The following is an 18,334-nucleotide window of genomic DNA, read 5'->3' on the forward strand; positions in this document are numbered from 1 at the left end:
TTATTATTATCATCCAGTCAGGGAGATTTGCTGTGCGGCCAGAGTGCCATATTGGTGTACTTACAGCAGGTGATGGGGCAACTGTCAGTCGGGGTCTCAACTTACTGTTGGGAGGTAGAATACACAAGGTGCAATACCCAGCGACCAGGAATCTAAACTGGTACTGTAGTAATCAAGGTTGAATTAAAGCCTTCAGGGCCCCCATTGATTTTGCTACTCTCACTCAGATTTCATATTAAAAACTGCAAACATTTCTCTCCACTGTATGGCGAAATTAGTCGAATTTCATTAAATTAACTCTTAAACTAAAAAATGTGCATTAGTTAAAATGGCTAAATATTCTCTCCGCCCCTGGCAAAATGTGTAAAATTGCACAATTTTAAACGTAAAAAAACTGTCCTGGCAGATTCCTTACCCAACCATGCGTTCATGTATTGACTTTGGGTGATGTCCTCTAGTCTAGTGGAATGAGATGTTCTGTTCCGTTTGCACAGCTGTTCGTGTGATGCAGACAGCACAAAAATGAACTGATTTTCATCAGAAGACAGAGAAATCTCAGAATATTTACACATACTTGATTTAACGTAAGGGCATTTTAAGACATTGGTTATCATCCTGATTTAAACAGACTAAGTGTATTGTATTTTCAAAGTGATAATTAGCTGCAGTTCTTGAAATTTCAGTAGATAAATGAATGGGTATAGGGCCTACTATAGAGAATCAACATGTTCTCAACTAAGTGTTCCTGTCTTGTGTGAATGAACCCAATCTGTTCCACAGAGGGCAAAGAGCCTTCAAAAGGCTGTTAGTTGCATTCTTTACCACATGATCTATTGACCACGTCATATGAAATCTACAACAACCCCATGCACATATGTGTCATGTCACAATGAAAGCTTGTTTTTCAGTAAACTTTTTAAATAACTCTTTCTTTCTTCAAAGGGATCAAGTGAAAGTAGACTAAATTACACAGTGTTAGAAACCTGATTGCTCCAGTCCAGGGGCTTTGTACTAGTATTGGGTTATGAAACTGCTTAGTAAAGCCCACCAGATCCTTGTGTTGACACAAACAGGGGAACAACAAGCCTTTAACGAGGTGAGTGACATAGCCTGTCCCAAGCTGTTCCCTCCCCCTCCCTCATGGCCCTAGAAGTTTGCAGATCTAAAGGGTATTGAGGAAGTATCTAGTGTAGAGGGGGATCTTCCACCATATTGCTTCCATCGCTGCTAACATCGAAAGGTTACTTAGGGCCAAGGAGGAAGGAGGGGTGTAAGGGAGTGAATTGGGACCGACCATAGAGATAGTTAGAGGACACAACATTGTAAAAAAAATATTAAAAAAACTTTATTTTAACATACACCAGGTAGGTGCAGTGAAATGTTTTGTTTTACAGGGACAGCCATAGTAGTAAGCAACCCGTGGAGCAAATTAGGGTTAAGTGCCTTGCTCAAGGGCACATCGGCAGATTTTTCACCTTGTCAGCTTGGGTATTCAAACCAGCAACTTTTCAGTTACTGGCCCAACACTCTAACTGCTAGGCTATCTGCCGCCCTATATCTGTCCCATTATGGCGAATGTGAGAGCATCGGCAGGGCCATTGAGGCCATTTCCATTTTGAGGTAGTCAATTATCTTCTTCTGCTGCTTCTATGACTAGGAAAAACAAACAAAGGGTGCATACTGCCACCTGGAGTGTGTTGTTTGAACAAGTACAACTCCAAGTTTGGTGATTTACTGACACCTGCTGTTATGGAATGTTTGCTCACGAGTATAATTCATTGGCTAATCCCTCCTGATGACCTGGATGGAATTATGTGATCCTTCCTAAACCCATAAGAAGTCCGACCCAGTTGATTACTTCAAAATGGTGAAAAGCCTTAATGGCACTTCCCATAATAAATGTACTTTTGGGCACTAGAGTCCTCTATCTATCTCTATGGGAGCCCAGGGCCCATATACTCTGAAACGCTTTGTGAATGAGTGCTGATCTAGAATCAGTTTTGCATTTTAGATCCTAATGAATAGGATTACATGAACAGGGGGGACCTGATCCTAGATCATGAGGCCTGTTTCTTTGAGGTCCCAATGTCACATTTATTTCTCTGATGCTTGTTGTGGTCGTGTGTTAGCTCAGTTCCTGTTATGTTGGAGGTTTTGAGATAGAGGGAGGGGAGAGAGAGAGAGGAAGAAAGAAAGAGAGACTGTAGGGAGTTCTACCTGGAGACAAAACAATCACACAGATCCTCATTCTCCTCTCTCCTCTCTTCTCATCCACTGTTGGACTAACTCCAGACATTTATCCCACATGAAAAACGATCCACCGCCGAGCTCCCCCTTTCCTGCATAATATAACCAGAACAAAATACCTCCTCTATGTCTTTTCATTCTGAAATAGCCCACTGACAAAACTCTCACTGCTTTTCTCTGTTTTCATAAAGGGACTCACATACCAGGGGAAAGAAAGGCTCTACTGTTTCCCTTTCTGAATGACTTTCTGGGTTTCCATAGAATTCCATATGTTTTGTTATTGCAGGAACATTTTGAAATAGGTACGAAAGCAAAGGGGAAAGTGAGGAAGGAGGGTGTCTACTGTTGTTTCAGGAGGATGGAGAGCACATGGTCCACGGGCGATGCCTTTGGAATCTGGAGAATTTGGAATGTTGGAGATTATTTCTTCCTTTTGTGTGAAAGGGGAAAATGAATACAGGATGTGAATGATGCAGGTGTTATGTGACATTGGGCAGCTTTCCACTAAAATCTGATCATGTTCACGTGTCTCTTTTACACTGTGACAGACAACATGCTAGCACACAGAACTTGGTAATAAACCCCTGTACTTTGCTTTCTCCTTGATGCCTTTACTCCAAGGAATGCATAGAGTATGTATCATTACTTCTAGGGCAAATGTATGTTGCCCAGTTATGTAGTTTAGTGTAGTGGCTTAGTTATGTAACCCAGTTATGTAGTCTAGTGCGGTGGTTTAGTTATGTAGCCCAGTTATGTAGTCTAGTACAGTGGTTTAGTTATGTCGCCCAATTATGTAGTCTAGTGTAGTGGTTTAGTTATGTAGCCCAGTTATGTAGTCTAGTGTAGTGGTTTAGTTATGTAGCCCAGTTATGTAGTCTAGTGTAGTGGTTTAGTTATGTAGTCTAGTGCAGTGGTTTAGTTATGTAGCCCAGTTATGTAGTCTAGTGTAGTGGTTTAGTTATGTAGCCCAGTTATGTAGTCTAGTGTAGTGGTTTAGTTATGTAGCCCAGTTATGTAGTCTAGTACAGTGGTTTAGTTATGTAGCCCAGTTATGTAGTCTAGTATAGTGGTTTAGTTATGTAGCCCAGTTATGTAGTCTAGTATAGTGGTTTAGTTATGTAGTCTAGTGCAGTGGTTTAGTTATGTAGTCTAGTGCAGTGGTTTAGTTATGTAGCCCAGTTATGTAGTCTAGTGTAGTGGTTTAGTTATGTAGCCCAGTTATGTAGTCTAGTGCAGTGGTTTAGTTATGTAGCCCAGCCCAGTCAGTACTTAGCTTGGCTGACACGACACACGTCACTCACAGCACAGGGAGAAATGTGAGCACACTGGTCTAGAAAGGAGGCTATTTGTTAATGCAATATTCACTCAGAAATAGAGTGACGTGTTTGTTTGGTTCTCTCAAATGCAATTTTTTCCTCTGGGGTTGAGAACTCTCATTGTTTGGATTTGAAAATCCAAGCGTTGTAATGGAAGGGGGTGGCGCTCAGGGGCTGTGTGTGGCTGTGCATGTGGGTGTTTGAGTGAGAAAGACACAGAGTCAACCAGTAAAAGTACATTATCGATGCATTGTGCCGACAACATCAAAGAGCCATTCCAAGCTCTGAAGTCAGGAGGACTTGGAGAGTTAGGTGTTACCCAGACTAGTCAGCACTCTCCTCTCCAACTGTCTCCAGCAATATCCCCATGCTCTGAACTTTAACAAAACATGTGTGCATCATCAAGCAGTCCAAGCAAACAGCTTCAAACGAGGACAGCAAGCTGAGAGCAGGAGGCATGGTACTAATAATTATAAAAGGAAGTCTTGAGTTGGCCATTAAAGAGCATTGTCATTTTGAGTCAGGGGTGTAGTGCGTATACGAATATGGCATGTTTATCTCTTTTCTCTCTCCCCCAACCTTCCATCCCTCCACCCTGGAAGCTTGCGGTTCTTTTGATCTTCTTTATTGCAATTGAATCCCTGGGACGGGCGGAGATGGGAGTGGAGGAGTGGCGAAAGACAGTAAGAAAGACGAGAGAGAAAGGACATGTGGTGAACATTACGCCCCCCCCCCCCCCCCCCCCCTCTCTCAGACAAATATATAATTGAAAAACACATTGAGGTATATCTTTCATTTCCTGATGTCTATTTCTCCAGTCAAAATGAAAGCTCTGACCTGACATTCCTTTGGTTCTAATACTAATCAACAGTCCAGTATGTACAGGCTTTGACCTGCATTCTGGTCTGTACTGCCAACGGACTTTCCTGATAAACATTTTTTTTTCTCTTTCTGATCAATTCTATTTTAAAGCTAAACATTGCTGATCATATTGCTGATCACTTAACTTTCCTCACTGTATTTTGGGATAGGGACATGGGCTGATCACTTGACCTTCCTCACTGTATTTTGGGATAGGGACATGGGCTGATCACTTGACCTTCCTCACTGTATACTGTATTTTGGGATAGGGACATGGGCTGATCACTTGACCTTCCTCACTGTATACTGTATTTTGGGATAGGGACATGGGGTGCAAATCAGATCAAACTAGTATTGTAGGACTGTCTTTATTTCATGTATGGAGAAATAGTTATGTGCAATAATAATGACTTATTAAAACATTAGATGGCTGATATATTGTACACTGCATTGGCAGGGCTGCCAAATCACTGTAGTTACCATGTATTAATTACATCATATCTTAATTACATACTGAATATGAGCATAGTGGAAATATGTCCAAGTACAATATTACGGTTTCTATTGTAAAAAATAATAATAATAATGGGGGGAAAAAACACTCTTAGTTGTTCTAAGTGTTTAGGTCCTATAATCACGAAGCGAGTCAGTAAAAAACACTCTTAGTTGTTCTAAGTGTTAAGGTCCTATAATCACGAAGCAAGTCAGTAAAAAACACTCTTAGTTGTTCTAAGTGTTTAGGTCCTATAATCACGAAGCAAGTCAGTAAAAAACACTCTTAGTTGTTCTAAGTGTTTAGGTTCTATAATCACGAAGCAAGTCAGTAAAAACACTCTTAGTTGTTCTAAGTGTTTAGGTCCTATAATCACGAAGCAAGTCAGTAAAAAACACTCTTAGTTGTTCTAAGTGTTTAGGTCCTATAATCACGAAGCAAGTCAGTAAAAAACACTCTTAGTTGTTCTAAGTGTTTAGGTCCTATAATCACGAAGCAAGTCAGTAAAAAACACTCTTAGTTGTTCTAAGTGTTTAGGTCCTATAATCACGAAACAAGTCAGTAAAAAACACTCTTAGTTGTTCTAAGTGTTTAGGTTCTATAATCACAAAGCAAGTCAGTAAAAACACTCTTAGTTGTTCTAAGTGTTTAGGTTCTATAATCACAAAGCAAGTCAGTAAAAAACACTCTTAGTTGTTCTAAGTGTTTAGGTTCTATAATCACAAAGCAAGTCAGTAAAAAACACTCTTTGTAAATTATACAAATTGTAAAAGCACACTGCATTGAATCACTGAGTATGTAACAATAAACAACAGCAACAAAATATTCAGATAAATCAGAGCCATGTTTTACAGGGTGTGCATCCCAAATGGCACCCCATTCCCTACATAGTGCACAAATAAGTTGTGCACTTAATACGGAATAGGGTGCCACTTTAGACGCAGATATGGGTTCATGTCTCTTAAAGGACTACTCTGTGATATTTACAGCCGTTTTTGATCATCAGCTTTAAATGAAAACTAAGTGGAGTAAATGAAGGAGTGGGCCTTTAAACAGATCTAGCCAATGGCATTGCACATACATGAGCGCCGCCTCCGGTCACTATGGCAACCCCAGGGGCCAACTCCTGAGCGAATGAAAGAAAAATAATATTACCATTCCATTACCACTTTGTCAGTTTGTTTCACAAATGTTGACTCTCTCACATTCATTAACTCACTCACTCAACCATTCATTCATTTCAGCTACATCCTCACGAATATACTTTATAGTCAATGCCAGTCCAAACAATTATGTGTCTGTCCCTCTCATTTTCTTTTAACTTCTCCTTCTCCCTCTGTCCTTCTCACTTCCTCATCCCTCTGTCAATTGCTCTATTTTTCTCTCCTCCTTCCTTCTGTCCCTCTCACTCGCTCCTCTGTCCTCTGTCTGTCCATCCTCCTCAGAAGTCATACGCCGACACAAGAACATGCACCTTCGCCACATGCTTAGCCTGGAAGGTGCGCTCACTATACTCGGACATATCCACATCAACGCTGATATCCTGCGGTCCTCGTAACCCCTGAACCAGGATCAGTTCACCCGTCTGGCGGTCCGACCTTTGCATCACGAACATCCCGCGGCTGTTGCCCCCGACGATGCCGAATCGCAGGCTGTCGGGGCCGGGGCGGCCAGGGGCGGCGGCAGTCGCCATGCGGAACAGGGTAGCCGGGGTCTGGAGGTTGGAGGGGAGGGAGAGGTAGTGGAAGGAGACCGTCTTAGGAGCCAGGTGACAGGAACGACTCTCCATAGGGCAGGGGTTCCTCTCACACTGACTGTGTGGGAGAAGAGAGGAGATGTTGATGTAATTTTGAGAGCGATAGGCTCTAGTGACATGAACATACAAATGTGTACACAGCACACAGAATCAAACAAACACAATCTGGTACCATCATTTACAAACAGAGAACAATTCATTCCTTTCCCCGTCAGTACTCAGTCAAGCATCCCTGGTCAAAGTGTTTGAAATAAGACAAAATGTTTCAGTCTTGATTCATCTTGTATGAAGGAGCTGTATTGTTTTGAGATTTTTTTACAAACATACTTTGTTTAAGTCGTACTGGTCTGGTTTTTATGAGCATTCCTATGAGACACACGCCTTCCAGTGACTGTGTTTGTTTCCCTAAAACATAGCAATTGAATAAGTATGCAGAAGATACACTGTATATCTGGCTATCCCTCTAGATTGGAAACGTAATACTTTGCTAAACTAAAACGCTTCTTCAATTGGCTGCAGAGTGGACTATGTTATCATTGGAAATTAGAAGAAAGCTGTCTGTCTCTTGAGATTAGTGGATCTATCACGGGATTAAGAATAACACACACACACACACATACACACACACACACACACACACACACACACACACACACACACACACACACACACACACACACACACACACACACACACACACACACACACACACACACACACACACACACTGTATCCACCACCACCTCCCTCTGAATTGGTGGAATGCCTACAGTAGGAATACTGGTGGTCTGACCAATTATTCTACTGCTGGGGGAGGAATAATACACACACAAACACCAGGGGGTGTCTATCTGTATCTACTTACAAGGGAGACGTCTTGACGTAGCTGATGTTGCCGTGTGATCGGGGACACTCCGGGCTCACACACTGGAACCCTCCTCCAGTGTTGATACATGTTGTTCCTCTACTGCAGTTGTGCTGTTGGGTCAGACACTCATCCACATCTGGAGGAGAACATGAGAGAGGGATGAAAGAGAGGGCGAGAGAGGAGAGAGGGAGGGGGAAGAGAGAGGGAGGGGTAGGAGAGAGAGAGAAAGAGAGGGCAAGAGAGAGGAAGAAGAGAGCAAGGGGGAGTGAGAGAGAGAGGGGGGTTGGGACAGAGAGGAAGAAAGGGAGAATCAATTAAATAGAGAAATAAAGATTGACACGTCCAGCCTCTGACCCGCCCGACTGGCATCCTGCTTCGTGGTTAGTGTCGTCTGGGCTGGCGGGCAGGAGGGCTAGACTAGAGGACTGACTGTTTATTTGGTTGTTCAGTTTAGTCTCCCCAAAACGACTCGTCTCACATCCTGGATGAAGACATTCCTTATGGTCTGTTCTGCTGGGAACTAGTGAGGTCATCTGCTCTTCCACTGGCCAGCAGAGAAGGTAACGCTTCTTAAGCTACAGGGGAGTTGATGAAACTGGACTGGGGAGTAGAGACTATGGTCAGGCAAAAGACTGCGCACTGGACACATCCACAGAAATACATACAGCCACCAGCCTCCTCTTTCTCTCCCCCCCCCCCCCCCTCTCCCTTTCAAAGGGCCTCCATCCATAGCTAAGCTAACACACTGCAGAGCAATACCTCCCTTCACCACCATCGCCCTTCCTTTCCATAGACCTCTGAAGCTAAACCAACCATGAAGATGTTTGTTTATCCCTTCTCTTCATCCCTCCATTCACTCGCCTCTCTCCTCCATTCCCTCATTTCACCTTTATTAATGTACTGCAAAGCCCCACAACCCCCATTATTCAGAGCCAGGACCCAGGCTGTGTCTAGCTGGGTCACTTCTACAATGCACTGCCTTTTCTGTTCCCAGGAAATATTGTGTAAAATGTAGATCCCAAAAGGCTTTAAATATAAGGTCACGTGTCCTTTACCTTAAAAACAGAAAAATATGGATATTGAAAAGGAATGTTATGCATTTTTAACACTTTTGTCAGTGGATGTAGGTGTTTTACCATGTTTTACCGTGTTATTAATCAACTTCTACGAGAAATACAAGCCATAAAATATTCAAATATATTTCAAATCTTTCGTCATTATTTTATAGTCTCATTTAAAATCTCTTTCATCGAAACCTTTTTTTCATTCTTGTATTTTTTATTATTGTATTTAATATTCTCTGTGTCCCTGATATCACTTCCCACCCTGTTAGTTTGTAGTAATTATCACAGAACCTTCCCACAATGACATCACTCAGAAAGTGCCATCATTTTGTGGTTGGAATATCAATGGTGCAAAGCTAAACAAAACTAAACAATCGGTTTTATCTATTTTTCATGATGCTTGTCTGTTTGTCTCACTCATACATTTCCAGCCTGTTAGCGTAAATTATAGAGAAAATGTGCCACATTTCAACATGTAAAAATACATTTAGAAGTTAAAATCATCTTCAAGTGCTTACCATTATGCTAGCTTAAAGTAAAGATTCACCCATTTTTAATATTATATTGCTTTTGTGTATCTCTGCGCAATGTTCTATCGATTCCCTGTGTAATTTCATGTTTCAATGTGTATCTGAGATATTGCTGTTCAAGCATTGCGATAAAGCCATTATCACTACTCTAAATTAGGAATACGACAATTCGATCGCAAAAACGTATATCATAAATGTCAGTACTGGCCGATGTCATAACGTAGGATGTTGTCTTCTCTCAAATGAGCCATTGATCATATTTTTTGCGATATTCCTACCTTGAGAAATTTATAATTTAACAGAGGGTCTGCTTCTTCAGTCCAGGGTGAGGCACATCGATCTGCAGGTTGAACATGGTGAGCTTGTAGACTCCTAAATTGAGAGTGCAGTTTGTTTAGGCGATTTTACAGCTAACTAGCTACTTAACGTGCTGATATTGACTTTGGTATTATTGTGTGTAGCTACGTTTGCTAGCCAGTCAGCCCATAGAGAAAGCATTGCATTGTGGGTTTTGTAGTCGACTTGAGCTGCAATACATTTCGACAACAATTTTCACATTTTATTTAACCAGGTATGTCAGTTAAGAACAAATTCATATTTATAATGCCGGCATATCCCGGCTAAACCCGGACGACGCTGGGCCAATTGTGCGCCACCCTATGGGACTCCCAATCACAGCCGGTTGTGATATAGCCTGGAATCGAACCAGGGTCTGTCGTGTCACCTCTAGCGCTGAGATGCAGTGCCTCAGATTGCTGCGCCACTCGCCACTTGCTACCAACTTTACTATAACGACAAAATGAAACATTTGTTGACAAAAAATATTGTACATTACAGGAATGAGTGGTTTTGGGTGGATTGTTCCTTTAATCTCAATCACCCACAGAAATATGTCTAATTCAGGCTCCAAATTTCCACCCTGTTAGGACTATGCAATGACTGTATGGTATTATGCACCTAGAGATTTAAGTGCCTGAGCTTGACCAATATGTTTTTCTGAAAGTCCTTTTTCTGATGGAATATTAAACAAATGAAAAATGTATAGGCTACTTTTATGTGGTCCAAAAGGCTGGTATAGTGCTGATGGTATAGATGGTATGAAAGACACAGCCATCAAATCCTTGCTTCCTCTATACTCCATCATTGTTTACTCAATTCCTCTCAAAGCACAAGGAAGCAAGGACACAAGGATTTGACAGCTAACGTTTCCAGCCCCAGCCCTAGTCTGGCCCTCCCTGCCTGTAGCTTTGTAGTTATAAGCCCAGCTCTGCAGCTCCATGCATAGCGCCACAGCCAAAACACATGGAAATGAATGGGCCATTGTCCTCCATCCCCTCCTACTAGAAGTCTTCCCGGTCCAAAAAGCTGGATCCGTTCCGAAATGGATCCGTGGCTTTCCCACCCGACCGATATATATATATATATATATATATATATATATATATATATATATATATATATTTTTTTTTTTTACATGGAGACCAGTTCTGAACTAAACCAAGGACAGTCACACCCATTCCGAAAAGCACAGTGGAAAACAGACCCAAACTGTTTGGGATTTGACTGACACATTAAAATCCTGAGAGAAAGAGAGAGAGTAAGACACCTCCAACTCGGCGCTGCCAGCTCCATCAATAAGCAAGCGATATTGGCCAAATGATCCACAGTTATTTGTCCTTAAAAACTGCCTATAACAAACTGCCTATAACAAACTGCCTATAACAAACTGCCTATAACAAACTGCCTATACAAACTGCCTATATCAAACTGCCTATAACAAACTGCCTATAACAAACTGCCTATAACAAACTGCCTATACAAACTGCCTATAACAAACTGCCTATACAAACTGCCTATAACAAACTGCCTATACAAACTGCCTATACAAACTGCCTATAACAAACTGCCTATAACAAACTGCCTATAACAAACTGCCTATACAAACTGCCTATAACAAACTGCCTATAACAAACTGCCTATATAAACTGCCTATAACAAACTGCCTATAACAAACTGCCTATACAAACTGCCTATAACAAACTGCCTATAACAAACTGCCTATACAAACTGCCTATAACAAACTGCCTATAACAAACTGCCTATAACAAACTGCCTATAACAAACTGCCTATAACAAACTGCCTATACAAACTGCCTATAACAAACTGCCTATAACAAACTGCCTATAACAAACTGCCTATAACAAACTGCCTATAACAAACTGCCTATAACAAACTGCCTATACAAACTGCCTATACAAACTGCCTATACAAACTGCCTATACAAACTGCCTATACAAAAAAACAATTAGCTGTATTTCGATAGTAGTCTTTTGTTTTATTGGTTTTTACTTTCCTAAAACAATAGTTGTCTACCTCACGGTTAAGCTGTTGGAGATTTGAGCGACATGCATCAAGGCATTGCACGCATAAGGCCTAAGCATCCACTGTATGGTATTAATATAAAAAATATATATATTAAAGGAGACAAGCTTAGGCCTAGAGAGACGGAGAGGAAGATATAGATATTCCGGCGCCATGTTCCGGACATCGACATGGGATTTATTTTTAGTTGTCAGATAGGCTAGTACTGCTATACAGATATAGGTGTACAGAAGGACAATAATTCGTGAATTTTCGTTCAGAATATATTTGATATTGGTAGGCCTAAAACATTCTTCCTCTCCTCAAGATTTCAGATTAGATTCATTAGAATCCCCATTATCCGAAGGCAATGGTGACAGGGAGTCTTATTGGGGTCTGAAACATAACGAAGGCAATGGTGACAGGGAGTCTTATTGGGGTCTGAAACATAACGAAGGCAATGGTGACAGGGAGTCAGTCTTATTGGGGTCCGAAACATAACGAAGGCAATGGTGACAGGTAGTCTTATTGGGGTCTGAAACATAACGAAGGCAATGGTGACAGGTAGTCTTATTGGGGTCTGAAACATAACGAAGGCAATGGTGACAGGGAGTCTTATTGGGGTCTGAAACATAACGAAGGCAATGGTGACAGGGAGTCTTATTGGGGTCTGAAACATAACGAAGGCAATGGTGACAGGGAGTCTTATTGGGGTCTGAAACATAACGAAGGCAATGGTGACAGGGAGTCTTATTGGGGTCTGAAACATAATGAAGGCAATGGTGACAGGGAGTCTTATTGGGGTCTGAAACATAACGAAGGCAATGGTGACAGGTAGTCTTATTGGGGTCTGAAACATAACGAAGGCAATGGTGACAGGGAGTCTTATTGGGGTCTGAAACATAACGAAGGCAATGGTGACAGGTAGTCTTATTGGGGTCTGAAACATAACGAAGGCAATGGTGACAGGGAGTCTTATTGGGGTCTGAAACATAACGAAGGCAATGGTGACAGGGAGTCTTATTGGGGTCTGAAACATAACGAAGGCAATGGTGACAGGGAGTCTTATTGGGGTCTGAAACATAACGAAGGCAATGGTGACAGGTAGTCTTATTGGGGTCCGAAACATAACGAAGGCAATGGTGACAGGTAGTCTTATTGGGGTCTGAAACATAACGAAGGCAATGGTGACAGGGAGTCTTATTGGGGTCTGAAACATAACGAAGGCAATGGTGACAGGGAGTCTTATTGGGGTCTGAAACATAATGAAGGCAATGGTGACAGGGAGTCTTATTGGGGTCTGAAACATAACGAAGGCAATGGTGACAGGTAGTCTTATTGGGGTCTGAAACATAACGAAGGCAATGGTGACAGGGAGTCTTATTGGGGTCTGAAACATAACGAAGGCAATGGTGACAGGGAGTCTTATTGGGGTCTGAAACATAACGAAGGCAATGGTGACAGGGAGTCTTATTGGGGTCTGAAACATAACGAAGGCAATGGTGACAGGGAGTCTTATTGGGGTCTGAAACATAATGAAGGCAATGGTGACAGGGAGTCTTATTGGGGTCTGAAACATAACGAAGGCAATGGTGACAGGTAGTCTTATTGGGGTCTGAAACATAACGAAGGCAATGGTGACAGGGAGTCTTATTGGGGTCTGAAACATAACGAAGGCAATGGTGACAGGTAGTCTTATTGGGGTCTGAAACATAACGAAGGCAATGGTGACAGGGAGTCTTATTGGGGTCTGAAACATAACGAAGGCAATGGTGACAGGGAGTCTTATTGGGGTCTGAAACATAACGAAGGCAATGGTGACAGGGAGTCTTATTGTGGTCTGAAACATAACGAAGGCAATGGTGACAGGTAGTCTTATTGGGGTCCGAAACATAACGAAGGCAATGGTGACAGGTAGTCTTATTGGGGTCTGAAACATAACGAAGGCAATGGTGACAGGTAGTCTTATTGGGGTCCGAAACATAACGAAGGCAATGGTGACAGGGAGTCTTATTGGGGTCTGAAACATAACGTAAAATGCATTACAGGCCAAATACTTTACATTTAAAAACATTAACATGTAGTGTGTGTGTGTGTGTGTGTGTGTGTGTGTGTGTGTGTGTGTGTGTGTGTGTGTGTGTGTGTGTGTGTGTGTGTGTGTGTGTGTGTGTGTGTGTGCATCGAGATGAGTCCATTGGAGCCAGTTGGAGTGTCAGTGCGCACTGCATTCATAGGCCTGCTGATGCTAAGCCTAATAATAGCCATACCATACCAAACGTTCACAAAAGTGATTTAACTTTATTAGTGGTAATATCAAAAGTAACCCATGCCATTGTTTATAAGGAAAATACAAACATGTTATTATATTGCGGCATTATATGAATTACCAACAAAGACCAATTCCTACTGTAGGCCTACCCAACAAATGACAGCAAGGCTAATACTATTTATTTTACAACAGGCCTACTTTTAACCTGAAACTAAACACAGTTAGAACCTACTTTACCATGAAAATGTCTCAACAAAAAGAATAGGCCATTTAAATAACCGGTTTAGATTATTTAATATACTTACAATCATCATCATCATAATAACCATAATGATTTACAATAATATTAACGACTAAACAATTGATAATAAATACGAAAATAAATAAATGAAAGGTAGAAAATTGCAACAAACCTGAATAGCGAGTTGCACACAGACACGCAAACATTTTCTCATCTTTGTCCACTACAAAATTCAAACTTGTCCTCGAGGACTTTCCTATTTTCGGCTTCTTTTCACTATAGTCTTTCTCCTCTAACTGAACATTTTCTTCAATGAAAAAGGACTCCATATTCGCAATCAACAGTAGCCTAGGCCAAGGCTCCTTTCACTCGCTCTCTCTCTCTCCTCAGCAGCAGGCGCACTTGAGGCGGGCAGCCTGAACCAGTTTCAGCTGGATATAAGCTATACGTTTTATTGAGTTGCAATTGTCTGGCACAGATAACAAACTCGCGCAGCTCTCATCACACAAACACTACATTAACAGAGGACAGGTACAATCGGGTAATTGCACATACCAGAGACACCAGGCACTTATATCAGACCCAGATCCAAGACAAATGTCAGAATTTAGGACCAGAACCACCACTCGGGTCCCTGGTGGATCTCAGAATTTCGGGTCTGTTGAAAACATGAAGACCTCTACCTTCTACCCTCTCTACAGCCCTCCATTCTCTCCTACCCTCCCTACTGCCCTCCATCCCCTCCTACCCTCCATCCTCTCCTGCCCCCCTTCCACCCTCCATTCCCTTCTACCCTCTCTTCTGCCTGCGTCCCTCCATCCCCTCCTACCCTCCCTTCCCCCCTCCATCCCTCTATCCCCTCCATCCCTCTATCCCCTCCATCACCTCCTACCCTCCCTTCCCCCTATCCCCTCCTACCCACCCTTCCCCCTCCATCCCTCTATCCCCTCCTACCCTCCCTTCCCCCTATCCCCTCCTACCCACCCTTCCCCCTCCATCCCTCTATCCACTCCATCCCTTCCTACTCACCCTTCCCCCCTCCATCCCTCTATCCCCTCCATCCCCTCCTACCCACCCTTCCCCCCTCCACCCCTCTATCCCCTCCATCCCCTCCTATCCTCCCACTCTCCTACCCTCCTGTCACTCACCCTCACAGCTCCTTCCATCAGGCAGCAGCTTGTAGCCTCTGGGACAGGAGCATTGGTAGGAGCCTGGGACGTTGACACACTCATACACACACAGCTTGCCCCCCTGGTCCAGCCGGTACACCTCACACTCGTTCACATCTGGGAGGAGAGAGAGAGGAGGGGTGAGACTGGTTTTATTTAACCCCTGAAGTTTTCTGAGCAAAAAAAACAACATTTATTTGTTTTCATGGTTGGACATAAAATACTGTAAAACAGCAGAAAATCAGCTCCAAGTGATTTTAATTTTGGAAATCTGTTCCCAAGTATTCCCATACATAATAGTAATGATTGTAAAAAATGTAAGCAAGGTCTGAAATTATTGTTTTAGTCAAATATTGTATATCAGTCTACAAATTACTTGTAATTATGTTCCAGCCCCCTGACTATCTGCTCAAGAAAAAAATGGCCCGAGGCTGAATGTAGTTGATGATCCCTTCCCTAGAGTCATACATTTACAAGGATCGAGACAGGAATACAGGATAGAAAGAGAGGAATAGGTGGAAGGATAGGGAGGGATACAGTAGGTAGAAGGATTTGAGCTGAAGGGCAAGAGGCCCTTTGTCCAATCTCTCATCTGTCTGTCTGTCTGGGATGGGGTAAGTAGAGAGTTGTTTAATGCCTAATTAAGAATTAGGGGCCAATAACATGACATCTCTGCAACAGCACAAGAGATGGAAATGGGTGCTCCAGGGTCTAGACACATAAACTATGGACATTGCAGCCATGTCAAGCAGCAGACCTGGGTTCAAACAGTATTTGCTATCTTCAAATAGGAAGGTGGAGATATCGTCACCATATAGCTTACAACTATCCAATCCTCTCAGATCCTAACTAGTTAGTGGGTAGGGGCTAGATGCTAGGGGTTGTTTCTGGAAAAGGCCAGTCTTTCCCTGGCAGATGGAGTTGTCCGAGGTGCCACTCATATGAAACACAGCATCACAGCGTTGGGCTCTGTCCACTTTGGCATAGCCTGATTAAACCAGATTGAACCAAACTAACCAGGCTAACATAACCAAACTAACCAAGCTAGATCCCTGTCTGACTGTCTCACCCTGGCAGATGCTGTTGTCCGAGGTGCCACTCATGTGAAAGCCAGCGTCGCAGCTGCAGTGTTGGGCTCTGTCCACCTTGGCACAGCGGGGTCGTCGGCTAAACGCAGGGTCGTTCATGACGCTCCACTCAGGTGGCGCTGAACGCGACAGAGGGAGAGGGAGGAGCTTAAACTTCGCCCGGCGGCCCGGAGAGGGCCTGTGCACCACTGGACAACGCAACCACAACCACGCACAAAAAGCACAGGCACAAATACAACCACAGCACAACCACAACCCAACCATGCAGACGTACATGACAATACATGGACAAACAACAAAGACAAGGACATACACGTATCAAGGACTTGACAACACATACACAGACATAACACAACACATACAACAATGCACAGATATCCACAAATACAGTATGTACAACAGAACATCATATGTGAGCTAGCAACAAATAGCAATGTCATGCAATTGTCTCTAGGTTCTATGTCCTATGGTAGGGTCTTAGGTGTATGAAGTCTGGTACCGCTGACCTGTCTGTGTCTGGTGCTGACAGCTGGATCCACTCCAGCTCTGTGGACAGGTGCACTTGTATTGGTTGACTCCCTCTACACAGGTCCCTCCGTTCTGGCATGGGTTACTGGAGCACTCACTCACATCTATGAACATAAGGGAGAGGTGAAAGAATGAAAGATTTCCCTGATCAAGATGGCTGCCCTGTAGTCACATTGCCTAGAAAGCCAATGTCAATTCTAGTGTTGTATTTAATTCTGTTGTTGACACTGTTTTAAATAGATACATGATGTCTCACACATGAATGAGCATACTGTTAGCTCTCTACTTATCTCAGTCCCATCTAGGGGCTGTAGGTCTGCTCTCTGTCCAGGGGATGGGTGATACCTAATACAGCAGATTTAGACCAGACTAACCTGGCAGCATCGTTTACAGACAGAGGACAATTCATTCCTTTCCCCGTCAATACTCCCCTTCAGGTCTCCAGCCTCACCGTTCAAAGTGCTTGAAATGAGAGATGAAATGTTTCAGTCCTGATTCATACTGTATAAAGAAGTGGTGTTGTTTGAGCTAAATGGACTTGCACAGGATGGTTGGATGGATGGTGATTTGTTTTTGTTTTTGTCAAATGAGCATGATGAACAAAGTTCTCCAGAGACCGTTGGCATGGTTTTATTAGCATTATGGTTTTAATGGTTTTATAATGGGTTTAATTCTTGTAGAATTGTAATGTTAGGAGGCACATGCCTTTCACTGACTCCAAGAGTCTGTGTTTATGTAACTGCTTATAACAAGTGAAAAACTCCCTAGAAGAGGTTTGTACTGATTTTGTACTTATAAATAAGGAGAAAAGGTTATTCTTCAAACATGGAAACTTATTCCATTGCAACAAAATTGCTTCTTCAATTGGCTGCAGAGTGGACTATGTTATCATTGGAAATTAGAAGAAAGCTGTCTGTCTCTTGAGAGTAGTGGATCTACCACGGGATTAAGAATAACACACACACACACACACACACACACACACACACCCTACTCTACCCTCATCCCCCCCTCCCTGTATCCACCATCACCTCTCTCTGAATTGGTGGATTGACTGGAGCAGGAGTACTGGGGGTCTGACACATTTTTGTGGATCCTTTGTTTCGAACTTTCAGAGGCAGCCCCATTCATCCCGGGTGCTACACCAAAAGGTTGATGCCGGAGACGAGGGAACAGAAGACTCAGGCAGCGAGCAAACCATCAACATTCAGTTCCTGGATAATAAAGTAGATGCGCTCAGGGCGAGGATCTCCTTCCAGAGAGACATAAGGGACTGTAACATACTCTTGATTTCTTTCTTTTTGTGCGTGTTTACTTGTTTGATATTTTACTGCATTGTTACGAGCTAGTAACATAAGCATTTCGCTGCACCCGCTGTAACATCTTCTAAACTGTGCACCTCGAACAATAAACTTTTATTAGATTTTTATTCTGCTAGGAGGAGGAATAACACACGTACACGTCCCATTCAGGGTGACCTTGTTTGAGCTGGAGCAGCCCCTGAAAGCCAGGCTGAAAGGGAGAAGGCAGCCCATCCCGTGA

At 42.8% G+C, this 18,334-nt stretch overlaps 1 protein-coding gene across 2 annotated transcripts in view; it reads right to left on the minus strand.

Moving 5' to 3' along the window:
- Positions 1-4,776: 4,776 nt before the first annotated feature.
- Positions 4,777-18,334, minus strand: part of LOC110499315 (fibulin-7) — a 31,068-nt gene continuing 17,510 nt past the window's right edge. Inside the window, exons 4-8 of one of the 2 annotated variants that reach the window (XM_036956143.2) lie at positions 16,771-16,896; positions 16,246-16,383; positions 15,156-15,293; positions 7,539-7,677; positions 4,777-6,731 (exon numbers count right to left, since the gene is read on the minus strand). In XM_036956143.2, the coding sequence (XP_036812038.1) occupies positions 6,359-6,731; positions 7,539-7,677; positions 15,156-15,293; positions 16,246-16,383; positions 16,771-16,896 (914 nt within the window). In that variant the 3' untranslated portion in view covers positions 4,777-6,358. Of the gene's footprint in view, positions 6,732-7,538; positions 7,678-15,155; positions 15,294-16,245; positions 16,453-16,770; positions 16,897-18,334 lie in introns of both variants that reach the window. The other variant, XM_036956141.2, reaches the window with a different exon arrangement.

The sequence above is a fragment of the Oncorhynchus mykiss genome, chromosome 20 (assembly GCF_057628025.1).
Source record: "Oncorhynchus mykiss isolate SJ-2025 chromosome 20, ASM5762802v1, whole genome shotgun sequence".
In the NCBI taxonomy this organism is placed as follows: Eukaryota; Metazoa; Chordata; class Actinopteri; order Salmoniformes; family Salmonidae; genus Oncorhynchus; species Oncorhynchus mykiss.